Genomic DNA, 13,680 nt, shown 5'->3' on the forward strand with positions numbered 1-13,680 from the left:
GAAGTGGATTAATGATGAAGGCTTGTAACAATGGCAGAGGTTTGAATGTAGATGGGTAGTAACAATTCTAAGATGAATTGCTGAATTGTGGCGAAGAAGGGGGAGAGGGAAGGGACGTGGTAAAAAAATCTCGGGGAGGGAAGATTTTAGTAAAGGAAGTGTCGAGGAAAGAGATCGTTAGAAACAGGAATATTTTGGTCAACCACAAGGTAGAGAGGATAAACCTTCACTGGTTCCTTCCAAATGTTGTCAGGGACGAATTTTGAAAAGAGTCCTGCGGAAGGTAATGGATGCGGTATGGGGATGAGAGGGAGAGTTGCAATGGGCAACCATAGAGCTGCGGAAACCAATGGGCTTGAGTAAGAACTCACCTATATCCTTACTTCCTAAGGTACCTACGCGTTGCCTAGAGGTATGAAACGAAATATCAGTTTCCAATCGAATAATGACTGGATGCCTAACGGGGTTGAAGCTTGGAATGGTCGAGGATTTCGCTGTGTAAGGAAGGACTAAGGCAGGCCTCAACCGAATGAGGACACCCTCGTAATATGTATTTAGCTGTACATAACCAACTACAACAAGCACAGACCGCCATAGAATTAATATTTCAGAGGCAAATGTATTCATTGGTACTAGATTATTAACTCAGGAGGGCACTCGGGGGTGTCCCTGAAAAGTGTACTTGCCCAACCAACCTGTTCGCCCATTGAAATAGATAAGAGGCAGGTACCCAGGTAGGTAGATATTCCAAGTACCCAGGAGGTAAACAAGATATAGCACGCTCAGTAACTGAAAGACACACCCCCGTTGGCACTGATAATACTGCCCGTACACCACCCAGCCTCTGGGCTGCATAGAATAGCTACCATACCAGCAATCTCATAATCGTAGGCAGCACGACCACCGAAGCGTTCCCCAATCTTTCGTACCTCTGGCGTGTCACACGGCCGTAGTGCTACTAATGGTGCACCGGAATTAAAGACGGCCACACGGTCCTTCATAGCATCTGAGGCGGAAAGGTACATGTCCGTCATGACGGCCCCGGGGTTGATAGTATTGACTGTAGCACGCTCGGCAAGCTCGTGACACCAGACGCGTGCCATAGCTTCTAATGCACCTTTGGTACCGGAATATAGAGAAGTGTGCCGGGTGCCAACCTTGGAATTGACACTGGACATCATCACAATCCGCCCTGATCGATCCGTTGGTAGGTATGGTAAGGAAGCACTCGTTAGAAGTATAGGCCCCATCACGTTGACAGCATACATACGCTGAAAATCTTCTTCAACCACATCTTCAAGCGGTCCAACTATCCCAATACCAGCATTGTGGATGATAATATCAATTTGCAGCTTGCCCGTCTCAGGGTTTGCGAAGTGTGTCTTGGCTGCTTTGACGATATTGTCACATTCTTCTCTCTTGCTGATATCTGCCCGAACCCATATAGCCTTGACACCATGAGCTACCTCTAGCTCCTCGCAGAGTTCCGAAGCTGCTTGGTCGGACGACGCCGTAGCATGATTCACGATAATATTACATCCCTTGCTAGCAAGATTACGCACAATTGCCGCGCCAATGCCTAAATATGTCAGATGCTATCGATACTTCAGAGAATTGTGCCTTGAGAGAGGAAGACCAACTTCTCGCCGAACCAGTTACAATGGCAAGCTTGCCTTCGTGGGCCCTATGCACCTGAGACGGAAACGATGACGATTCGCCTGATGTTGACATATTAAAAGCGTAGGGTAAAGAGTAATAATGTCCTGTTCTGTGGAACTTACCAGAAATGTCCCGATTTCTAAGATACCGAGGTATATTATACGAAATCATCGAATGATCTATCACTTCGCCAGGAAGTATTGGATGTAACCCTTATACATCTGCATGCCTACACTTGAGGAACACCCCACCAGAGTTGAAGGGAACGGGAACTAACTAAGTCCCGGACGCCGCCTTGATCAACGATGTATATTACGAGATGGTGGACGAACTACTGGGGCTATACGAAGTAATCGGTGATCCGCGTCTGATATTCTTTAGGATATATTGGTACAGACCAATCATAGCGTTACATTGCTTTTCAGCAATGACGTTCTTGGCCTGAATGCCAACCAACAGCTCGCAATTTCATTCCTTTCGATTTATAACCATCTTTGGAAATCCCGTCTTACTTTCATACCCCTCATTTAATTAGAAGGCCTCCGTCGATGGGCAAACAAATCCCTGTCACAAAGGACGACGCATCGGACGATAACCAAAGCGACCCTTGCGCAACCTCGTGCGGCATACCAAATCGGAACAAGGTGGTGGCTTGACGGACGAATTCTTCTTCGGTAGTTCCCATGGTTATCAAGGCATCGGCGCTCATTTTAGACTTGCTCGCGATTAGCATCATTAAAAAAATACACAGGATCCAAGCTTCAGGACAGGAATCCTTACATAGATGGGTCCGGGAGCAATGGCATTAACTCTGATACCATGAGGTCCCCCTTCAATTGATGCATGTTTCGTCAAACCAATAATAGCGTGTTTTGCTGATGTATATGCTGGCATCCTGGGTTGAGGCTTGAATGAATTAACTGAACCGATGTTGACAATTGTTCCTTTCCCTCCCTGCTTGATCATCTGCTGCATTTCATACTTGCAACAGAGAGCTGGACCCGTCAAGTCGACGTTCATGATTTTATTCCAATAGTCCTCGTCGAAGTCAATGAGTGGCGTACTATCAGGAGTTAGGGCAGCGTTATTGACCGCAGCATCCAATCTACCGAATTCGGCCACAGTCTTATTCACGAGATTCTGTACGTCCGCAGATTTCGATATATCAGCTTTGACGAATATGACATCGCCTAGCCGGGAGAGCTCCTCAGCAACTTCCTGGCATTCCTTTTCCTTGATGTCGCACATGACAACCTTGGCTCCAGCTTTTAGAAAGATCTCGGCTGTAGCCCTTCCCATTCCCTGAGCCGCACCAGTAACGATTGCGACCTTACCCTTCAAGACGGGGAAAACTTGGGCTTCAGCAACATCGGGCATGGTGATAAAAAGCACCTAAGTAGTATCGAGATAGTAGATTTCTATTCAGAAGCGTCGATTTTCGCGAGGTATTTTAGCGGTGGTATCTAAGGAATGTAGAGAAATAAAAAAGCTAGAGATCGATAGCGATTCTGGTCGTTATGTACATGCATCTCCAAGCATTCTTCAACACTGACCTTGTCGAATGATCAACGAATGCGCCTTTGGAAGCGTTCCTTTGAGCTTGCGCTGCAGATAAATGCAACTCACCATGTCATCCTATCAAAATCCTCCAGGTATGGCTGAGAATGAAGTTGGTTGTGTCCTTGCAGTGCGGAATTACGGAGGCTATCCCAAATGTAGTACTGATTTGTTTCGAATTACCAACACATCTAAGGAGTTCTAATTATTCGTCAACATTATCGCAGCCTCCTGGTCCTATTCCGTTTGTATTCGATCGACATGCTGATGAGGTGGGTGGGAGAGCGACTTGAACAGTAGGATTGTTGCTAGGGGAAAGAAGCAACAGGAGGAGAGAACGGGAAGTGGGGGGCCGTCGAATACAATATGCTGAGCCGTGTGGGACACGGAGTTCATGGTGGCTTTTCGCACATGGCACTTCGGCTTCGGAGGCTTATCTTGACACCTATTGACGTGGTTCCCCGTTGCCTATGGGGTTACTTTGGCGGTGTTTAGTTTTGCGGGTGGCGTTGAAAAATTTTCTCGACTCAGCTGTGGCTTGCATACTATCGTCACCTGTATCACGTTGAATCTCCGCCATTCCTGCGCGAATTCTTGTATATTTCTCCTTTCTTTCTTCTATCTTGTAGAGAGCTGCCCAAGATGATAACTCCCCCCATGCAGGACGCGTGGAAACATGATCCTTCTAATCACTGGCACCCTATCTATCGCCTAGGACTTCTCTTCACTGACGATCGATTTCCCCGGAACCAGGTCGGATCCAAGCGGCACCCTTGCTTGTGCAGTGTGCTATGCCGACGCTTGCATTCGGCATTTTCCTCTAGGTAACCTGGAATTTCCCGGTTGTTTTCCTTCGATAGTTGCAGCGACGCACAGACACACGATATTAATTCGACTTGCATGGGTGGATGGGATTGGCCAGGTCAAGCTTCTCGGCAATCTCGTTAATTTCTATTGATCGTGTTTATTGTGTGATTGGAGGGGTAGCTAGTGCCAGCACTGCAGTCCTCGGCCATCCGATCGATGATCGTTTGATGTTATTTGGTAGCACGAAATCGACATCCTTGTTAACTTCAGCCGACACGAATTGAGTAGATGGGTACTGTGGAGGAAAACAGCGCTTCAAACGAAGGGGGCAACTTTCGGAACTTGTTACGAGAACAGCAAACAGACATTTCCGGCAATCCGCAGCCTTGTAATGGTTGCGTTATGACCACTGAGAGTAGCCTTAACAACAATTATACTTGTCTGGGTACCTACCTAGGTAGTGATTCATTTTGCTCGACTATTCTTATCAACAGCACCGGATTAGATGATGAAAGGCGATTTCTCCTGTACGGGAGTTGATACTATCTACACCAGAAACTTCTTCAGACCTTTCCACACTTGACAACCTCTTCAGGTTATCAAGGATCTTACGGGCGTACGCTATCATCTAAAGACCAACGCATTGTCATCAAACTAATAAACCCGCTGCTAGTTGACTAGTGCACAGAGTGATTAGCCTGTCGATTCTGCAAGGGATTTCGTCCTGTGATCTAGAAATTAGAGCGCGAGGAGTACATTTTCGACAACACCCCTCAAGTGCCCACAAACAAGTACTCACCAAAGCTAGAGCTGTCCTTGCATATAGTATTATCATCAATACACATAGCGACCATATTCTATACTATATAGTGAGCTAGACTAGAACTAATCCTGAATCTTGAAATGATTGTTTGTTACAAGTCCTTAATCGAATCATTTCACTCATCTTTGACCATCCCTTCATAAAACTTTTTATAATGGAGATAAATATATACTATATATATATCTATTGCGATTTTTTTGTAATGTTGTTGGGGCTATGGCCGGACCCAAAACTCTAGTAAACTAGCAGAGGCGTGTTCTTCCGTCTCGAAATTGGCTTTAAAATGGCTTTGGGGGGAGCCGGTGTGATGATTATCACAGTTCTTTCGGTGGAAGTTTTTCTTTCTGCTCTATTCGTCGCTTTGAGGTCTTGGACTCGCAAAGCTCTAAAGGCAGGAATCGGCATCGATGACTACGTTCTTGTAGGAACTTGGGTAATTATAACCACGGTGATCCTCAACGTCCAGAATTTAGCACTAACGTGGTTTTACAAGGCCCTCCAAGCAGTTTTTGTGGGATGCACCATCGCCTCAGCCTTATATGGCCTTGGGCAACACGATACAGATGTAAGACGAGAAGACAGGCGAACGTCTATCAAGATAGGGATTACTGGCCTTGCTGTGGTGTCAACAGCTGCAGGTACGGGTAAGGTGGCGGTAGCCCTATTCCTAATGCGTATTGTCGTATCCGTTTGGTAAGAATCCTACCTACGAAACTATTATTCAAAGAGCCTGGCTAAGATAAATGCTAGGCACAAAGCATTTCTGTGGTTCTGGATCATCACTACCATGGTTTGGTCAATTTTTCTGAGTGTTTCGTGTTTTGTTCAGTGCATACCGGTCGCATCTCTTTGGGACGAACGCATAAAAACCTTCAGATGTCCTCTAAACTTGGCGGTCATCTCTATCACTGCATGTTGTGAGTAACTAACAGCGCTGAGAGGGATTGAACGATAACCAACGTGTCTTACATCGTAGCTTGGTGTGCAGCAACAGATTTCTTCCTAGCAGCGTTCCCCTGGGTCGTACTGTGGAGGTTGAATATGCGGAGGAGAGAGAAAGTTACGATTTGTATCTCTCTCAGTTTAGGGGTGCTGTAGGTCAAAATGTTCACTTCTTCTCTTCTCGTAGGTTTGAATGGTTCTGGCATCTGTTAACTGCTCACAGGGCGGGAATTTGCGGGATTATTAGAATCTTCAGCATCAAGGGGCTGAGCCACGAATCCGATTATCTATGTATGTTGGTGATATTGTTGCTTTTCGGGATGCTTACAACTTATACTGACGAGGAATATAGCTGATACGACAAGCGCCCTCATCTGGACCAACAGTGAATTGACCATCACTCTCATCTGCGTATGCATTCCTGTATTACGACCTTTATGGGTACGGCTCGTTGGTCGCACATTCCCGGACCGGTACTCGAAACGTCCGAACAAATCCTATGGACTCTTTGCTGTTGCTATTGGAAGAAAACCAACTAAGAAGACAGACACAGAAGTTGGCCTAAACATCGTTTCGCGGCCGGGGGTTAAGGCTATGCACACAACTATAGTAGGTGCCAGTAGGCGTCAGTCTGGTACGGGAAGCGAACAGGGTATTTTGCCGGAGAACAATGTTATTAAAGAGACTCGAGAGTTCACGATTGTTTATGAGGGTGGAAGTTCTAATATGATTTAAATGGGTGTTCTAAGACAGCGCTGGGCGCACCATATTTTCTTACCCATAAACGCGATTACGACGAAAGATATGACGGAATATAACGATAGAATCATATGAAGGAAATTTAGTTGTAATGATAAATGTTTATGTGAACCCTAGAGAAAAAGGGACCGTAGGATGCGCCGCCGAGTTTTCAGAGTCCCTAGATACGAAGGTACATAGGTATCTATGTGGTTAGCTGAGTATGTTGGAACTTCGCGCTTTCGTTTCTCTCTTGAGGCATTGAGTGATGGTTCGAATCGTTCGTGATTTCGTAGATAGGGGTTGCGCTTAGTCGAGTGGCACTTGGTATTGAGTGTGGGTTGTAAGGTCAGTTAGCTCAAATAAGCCTCACCCCCTCTTGTCTCTCCCGGATTGATCTGATTAATATACCACATTAACTATCGAATTTGGCCAGGGTGATCCCCTATAGGACGACAAGTCATTAACTTCAAAGAATTGTGGGCGCAAAAGTGTACTCTTGGGCCAGCTGGAAGTTATCGGCCCTACGATTAATGAGGCTCTATAGAAGTGTAAATTCCAAGTTTCTCGTGGCAAAACCTGCCACTATTCTGTCTATGAACGGAAATCGTTGATTCGAGACAGTATCCGTAATAAGTAGTCACGTTGTAACACCTGCTATACCCAGTTGTATCGGGTAACACACCTTACGTGTGCCCGAGTGGAGCGGAATGCGCGAGCCGAACCAACCTACATGAGATCACCTTGCCGTTGCAGATGTGGCTGGCTCTTACCGCCTAACCCTTGTACACCGGGGCGCCAGAATGAGATTGGTATGAAACCTCGACCGGTAGATGCCGTGTTCCCGTAAGCTACAGTGCCGTGACTTATGAAGATGCTGTCATCAACGGTTATGTTATTTCCTGTTATTTTGTGTAACTCTTGTGTATTATGCTAGCCGACGAAGTAGGGAGGGTATATCGAGTGCCTTGTTTCGGAAAAGGCCCTACTGGCCCTAACCTAGGGGGTACCTGAGCCGCCTTTAAACGTCATGTCTCACAAGTTGCCCTATTTTTTTTCATCTTACCATCCACCATGATTCACCCCCACTCTAACATAAACAATTTCGCGATCCGCAAACACTTCCTTCCGCTTCCGGTGAAAAGTGAATGTTTGGGCACCACGAGCGACGAGCCGTCCTGCAATTGTCCCCAAAGTAGGCTATCAGAGCGTATGTTGCATAGGGTGTGTGTTGTCCCGTCATTCTTACGCCTCTATGTACTAGATACCTACCTAGGCACCTGGATAGGTACGTAAGTACTTAATTACCTACGTATAGATCACCTCTTGGCGCGGGTTCGAAACGCCGCGTGCCGACCGAAATGTCCGCACCAGATCGGCTTTCCTCTGGGGGATTTGCGGGCGGATTGCGGGGGACGGAACATCGCGACATTTGCTGTAGAACCCTATGGGCCCACATGAGTCGGTCGCCGGCTCCTGACGTGAGCACTAAGACTGCTGGTAGGGCTATTGGTTTACCCGAATGGTCTAACGTAGATGCGCCATCTATGCACCGTTTCGCGTCGTTTTGCACCCTATATGATGCCGTAGCCTTACGTATGAGTATCACCAGAAAGTCGGATTTGGTGTTCGGCATCGGCATCCGTTTGGAATCCGAAAGTACTTCTGCGCATCACTCATGTATACATGTATGTTCACAGGCAAGTGAGTGCCCCATCCATGAAGAAGATCTGACCATAGACAGGGGTAGAGATTCTTGTGCGTGATATGTGCATAGTCTTCCATGATATTCTGAGTTTCTTCATATTAAATCGATAAGCAAGCTATCCTGGGCCGAATCTCTCGTCATATGATTACCTGCTCGGCGGCATCCCTCTTGCTCCGTCTTGTTTCGGCACCGGAATATTTCCGCCACTCGGGGAACGAAAACGAGTTTGAGGGTCTCAATTGAAGACTTCATTCAGGTAGGCACGATACGTTCGTTGTTGTAAACTAATGGCCGTGGCAGATTCGATCAATTTCTCACGGTTACATTAGCACATGAGTGGAGAACGAATTCGTATTGGCCCACTCGAGTATGTGGCGATAAAGAGACGTAAACACGTTTTGACTTCAAATCTAATAGAAGGGCTCTTCGCTAAAATTCGGCTTTCCGATCCCATTTCGCCTCTTTTGATATACCTTATGGCGAGACTTGACCATACCCTTGGATTGGGATGCCAATCTGGTTCGGGGCTTTTTTTTCCGGCTAAGTGGGATGTTAGGATGTTCGGAGGCTTTTGACGAGGATCCACTATGGAAAAAGATACATAGGTACCCGAAATACTGCCTCGCCACGACTGCTTCAATTTGAATCAACATAAGGCCAAGGATGGGCATATTATTCTAATGAATCTCTTACTTGGAATAATGAACGGCGAGGCGGTACGGTCGGGAATGGATGGCTCCTATAATGGCAATGCTATGCTAATTGCACATTTCGATACCTAGCCCGTTAAGTGTTAAGTCGTTACGCCGCGGACGTAATCTTCGGCACTACACAACATGTTGCAGATTTGCTCTTTGTGGTTGCAACTTTAACACAAATAATACTTCCCAAGTCCAAACCTATCAAAGGGTATTTCGTAGGGAGAAGGAACTTGCCTCGTAACACGGACGAGTAAACTACCTAGGCATGCAAGATGGCACGTCAGGATTACTTCTTCATCCATTTAAGGCAATCCTTCTACCCCCACCCCCAGCTATCTACCTGATAACAAACGCGTATGATTCGGGGAGAAAGGGAAGGTCGTCTTAGTAAGTATTTTTGAGAGTTGGAAAATCGGCCCTAGATACTACATTAGATAGGTAGGTATATTGGGACACCGAATGACATGGCGTATCTTGGTTCGACTTTGGACCCATATGGGAGCTTCATTTTTATAATATATCATTTCACCGTTTTATACTACGTGTTATTAGCTGAATTCAGTGGTAGGCGGCTCAGGTTGATATGCAATCCGTACAAGTGAAGTGCAAACGTCGTATGATATCAGGGGCTTAGCAAGGGGAACACGCGGCCACTAATTTAGTCGCAGGAAAGTTTATCGTTATATGCATCGAACATATCACATCTTCATTGGTTTCGCTAGGGTATCGCTGACATCGCCGACGCCACTGACACCGATGCCGATATCGCTGGCGTTGCACGAATTAAGCTGACCATGTAAGAATCCTTCTTGCTGTTGTGCAACCCGGGCAGCTGTACCTCATAGGTGAATCAACTCGCGCATTATACCCTAACCAAGCGTGTCCAAACGTATCCAGACGACGAGTGTGTCAAATATTTGGGATGTCAATTACGATCATGGATGGTGAATGGTCAATGGCGGCCGAATAATTATGTATGTAGCGAGCCCCTCCGGTGAGATCCAAGGTGTATGCGTATGTAGTCGATATCAAAAGAAACGGGACTAGCCAGTTATAAGTTGAGAGGATGAAGTGGCTGTGAGAGAAATTTAATTAAAATGTCCATGTCAGAGACTTTTTGTGAAGGAATGCAACGTCATCACATGCAAGAAAGCTCTAATGCTATACGTATATACAACGTTCTCCTGCAGGGGACATAAGAGCAGCCAATCAGAGGCTGATTGGGGTAGTGGTCTAATACCTTAGTCAGGTATAGATCGTCCTTTCACCCATGATCCTTACAGGGTTAAGGTGAACGTGGGGGATGGGGGTGGGGGGCCCGGTCAGTCCGGTGTAGCTTTCGGGTCCGATAAGATAACTTTAAAATGTTTAGAATTCCGTACTATACTAGGGTACGTACATGGTACATATTGTCGTCAGGGGGTAGTTAGAATGCTTACTCTGATAGAATTCTTCCTACATACCTCGGACGGACTAGACGGCATATATATAGTCGACATATGGTGGCGGAATAGTTGCAGCTCCGCACTAGCGGTGTGTTGGAATGACAATGAGCCAATAGCATGTGACATGTCGAATCTGTAGCAGACCGCATGAATGGAACATTAAACATGAGAACATGGAGTATTAGGCGATGGAACCAGTTCCTAGAATTTGTGGATGGGGTATACTACCCCGGTAAAGAAAGAGCAAAGAACCTGTAAGGCTGATGGGGCACCTCGGACTTTGGCTTTGGACGTATCGGAGCCGAAGCCAGTTTAATTGCCTACATAGGCACTTTAATAAGTGGAAGCATCGGGGCGTTTCCCGGTGTAATTTCTCGTTACCTTTACAAGACCCTTTTTTGGGCACGTTGGGTTGGTTCGCTAGTTGAGGAGTATAGGTCGCTGGATGCGGTCCTATATCGCGCGGCCATAGTGGCTAATCACACTGTCTAAGGCCTAGATTCCCCAGATCCTGTGCCTGTACCACCCTAAGTGTAAGATCTGGCTAATTTAAAGGGTGGCACGGATTACCCGTACCCATTTTTAAGCTTATGTTGGAGAATTATGTTGATTCCCTCAACGGCTGCGTACTTAGCATTTTATATTTTCATACCAAGGGTAAGTACCTACCTAGGGGTAGCTAGGTAGGTACCCGGGCGGACCAGGAGGTAGTTTAGGTAGTTACCTACCTACCTAAGGTAACTTTGGAAATACCCGTAGCAGTTAGGTACCTTGATAGGTAACGCAGCACTCTCTTGTTTATTATTGTCTCACAGATGTTAACCTCATATACCGGTAAGAGCCACCTAAGTATGTTAGTTGCAATTCATTTATATATGTGCAAATAAGAGACTTTATAACTGGCTAACTCTTCTTCCATCGGCTTCGCTAAAGTGCGGACAGGTGAAAAGATAGCCCGTCGCGAGTGCTGGTTGTTGAATTATACTTCCGGAGCCTCGATCCTTTGGTCAATTTTTAGTGTATTCGTAGGATCGTGGGTGTCGATGCGGAGAAGAAGCTCATTAGAAGTCCCTTATCTTAAAGCCGAGCGTGCTGTCTCATTCGTGTATTATGTCAGAATGGAACGACTATATGCACTGAACGGAGGGGAAGCAATGTGTGCTGACTGCTTGCCGCTTGCTGCTTGCTTGCCTCCTATAAAAACAGCATCGACTCGTTGACGCATGTTTCGTCTCGATCAGGAATGGCCGATCCTTAACACGGGATAAACTTAGTCAGATAGGATTCCGTCTAATAAAATCCCCGAGCTACCTCTCCAACCCCTAGCATTATAATTGCTCCATGTAATTGCCTTTTACTAGTATATGGACCCAATGTCTCTCCAAACTCCCTCCTCCAGTGGCCAATCGCGGTCGGTAGAGCGTACCGAACCCCTGAAGACGAGCGGACGGTTACGTTCGGCATGCGACTCCTGCCACCAAGCTAAAATCAGGTGCTCTGGTGGTAATCCCTGTCTGACTTGTTTGGTATCTCGAGGACAATGCTCTTATAGTCCAGGAAATCGACTCGGTCGGCCAAAAGGAAGCAAAAACAAGCGGGCTGTGATAAAGGAAAACAAGAACAAAAGGGAAGAGACACAAGAAGGCAAGAATAACAATGGGGCCAATTCACGCCGTGGATCAGACCTTGTACGGAAACAAGAACCGCAACAAAATCAGCAGTCAGACCCGATGCCTGTCGACTTCAACATTGAGCAAGGATTCGACACCAGCCTCCTTCACGACCTTGGCTCGGACTCCTCTGATCTTTTACTGAACCAGAACTTGGCTTCCCTCATCGATTCGATGAATGGAACACGTGTGCACACCAGCCTGGAAGAGGGCCTAAATGCATCCTTTGCCCAGGTAAGCAAATCGGTCGACCATTGCGAGCTTTTTCGGTCCTTGATTATTAATTCACCTTCTCTAGGCTTCTGCTGCGCTTGTGCCCTCTTATCATGACCTGTCCTTTGGTACGCCGGATTCTTCCGTATGCGACAGCGGATATGCTACTGGTACTGTCAGCTCATCCGCTGATGAGACGACCTTACCCAGCCCTATAGGCGGTATCTCCCCCGGCGGCAAGCAGGGGTCTATCAGCACTAATGCATTCATCTTCCCCGAACCATCTCACTGTTCATGTCTACAGCAACAAGTGCAGCTAGTTTATCAGCTAGGCGATCTACAAAGTTCTCACGCTAGCAATTCTAGCGTTGATTGCGTTCTTCACGGAGTTCAACTAGCTCAACTCCCTTGGAAGGGTTTAATGGAATGCAGCCGGTGCCAGAGCAAAGAAAACCATAAAGATGTTTTTTTATTATTTGCCACAAGCATTTGCATCCTTCTTTCGTCTGTCCAGAAACTGAACGCAAACCCACGCCAAATTGATGTTTCACCTGAGGCAGCCTTGGGATGGAATTTTCCAGGCGCCTCGGGCGTAGGAGTCTCAGTGGGCAGTTTCGAGCTAACTGGAGATACTAGGGAGGAGGTTATCAGCGTTGTGATTCGCAGGTCGCTTCAAAGCATTACTGGCGCACTGTTCTATCTATGGGAGCGTGTCGGTGGGCCCAGATCGCCGCCAATTTCTGACCTCAGCAATGGGGGTGGGGGAACAAGCAACACTTCCCCGGAATCCCCTTTCAGTATACTTAGCAGGAAAGCCGCCAAATCGCAGCAACCGTCATTTCGTCGTGGCTCTATGGCCTCGGAAAAATTCGGTGCAGAAGATATAGGGGCTCTCCTCGATAGTTTACAGCGTATGATGCAAACTATCAAACAGGATCTCCAGGTTTATACTTGATGGTACGGAATTAAATATGTATAATATGTTTACTACGCCGACACCTCGCTCGGCCAGTGTTTGAGCAACACTCATTGCTCCGTGTCAACCATAATGTTTCCGCAGTAAGTAAAAGCACATTTCTCGCAAGGCGAGAAAACTATTCACTAATCATATTTCTAGTTCACAACACCACCAATCTTACCATCATCTCTTGACATGGGCAATGTGATAGATTTCTAGGGAACTTTTGCGTTCAATGGACATCAGATTGATATACAACCGCGTAATAGGTCAGATATTCGTTTGATTAGAAGATTGAAAGTACCGAGGTAGGAAACAGGGTAGGAACGGGAAATACAATCAGCTTAGTCAGCTTATAGAAGCTCAGATGATATAGGAACCAGCGTGCAATGACTTATTGTACCCATTTTCAGATTATGTCAATCATCTATCTACTACTTTACGACAAGCACACACATT

The 13,680-nt window shown here is 46.4% G+C and overlaps 3 protein-coding genes across 3 annotated transcripts; 2 read left to right on the forward strand and 1 right to left on the reverse strand.

The window, feature by feature from the left end:
- Positions 1 to 782: 782 nt before the first annotated feature.
- F4822DRAFT_426413 (NAD(P)-binding protein) lies at positions 783 to 3,036 on the reverse strand (the record flags this gene model as incomplete). The annotated part of the gene is made up of 3 exons (XM_051460549.1): positions 783 to 1,579; positions 2,290 to 2,374; positions 2,440 to 3,036. 3 exons carry the CDS (start codon positions 3,034 to 3,036, stop codon positions 783 to 785), a joined length of 1,479 nt encoding a protein of 492 aa, XP_051316340.1.
- Positions 3,037 to 4,846: 1,810 nt separating this feature from the next.
- F4822DRAFT_154594 (uncharacterized protein) lies at positions 4,847 to 7,112 on the forward strand. The gene is made up of 5 exons (XM_051453068.1): positions 4,847 to 5,539; positions 5,597 to 5,763; positions 5,835 to 5,940; positions 6,012 to 6,079; positions 6,141 to 7,112. Exons 1-5 carry the CDS (start codon positions 5,130 to 5,132, stop codon positions 6,521 to 6,523), a joined length of 1,134 nt encoding a protein of 377 aa, XP_051316341.1. The 5' UTR covers positions 4,847 to 5,129; the 3' UTR covers positions 6,524 to 7,112.
- A 4,641-nt stretch (positions 7,113 to 11,753) lies between these two features.
- On the forward strand, positions 11,754 to 13,218 carry F4822DRAFT_426415 (uncharacterized protein; the record flags this gene model as incomplete). Its single annotated transcript, XM_051460550.1, has 2 exons — positions 11,754 to 12,284; positions 12,349 to 13,218. The coding sequence occupies 2 exons, from the start codon at positions 11,754 to 11,756 to the stop codon at positions 13,216 to 13,218; spliced, it is 1,401 nt and encodes a 466-aa protein (XP_051316342.1).
- Between the last annotated feature and the right edge of the window lie 462 nt (positions 13,219 to 13,680).

This window comes from Hypoxylon trugodes (assembly GCF_022578975.1).
Source record: "Hypoxylon trugodes strain CBS 135444 unplaced genomic scaffold F4822scaffold_3, whole genome shotgun sequence".
In the NCBI taxonomy this organism is placed as follows: Eukaryota; Fungi; Ascomycota; class Sordariomycetes; order Xylariales; family Hypoxylaceae; genus Hypoxylon; species Hypoxylon trugodes.

Bases quoted from the DNA above. Each gene is read 5' to 3' on its own strand.
- F4822DRAFT_154594 (XM_051453068.1), top strand. From the start codon at position 5,130: ATGGCTTTGGGGGGAGCCGGTGTGATGATTATCACAGTTCTTTCGGTG. The intron at 5,540-5,596 runs GTAAGAATCCTA...GATAAATGCTAG, and splicing joins CGTATTGTCGTATCCGTTTG to GCACAAAGCATTTCTGTGGT. The intron at 5,941-6,011 runs GTAGGTCAAAAT...AACTGCTCACAG, and splicing joins TCTCTCAGTTTAGGGGTGCT to GGCGGGAATTTGCGGGATTA.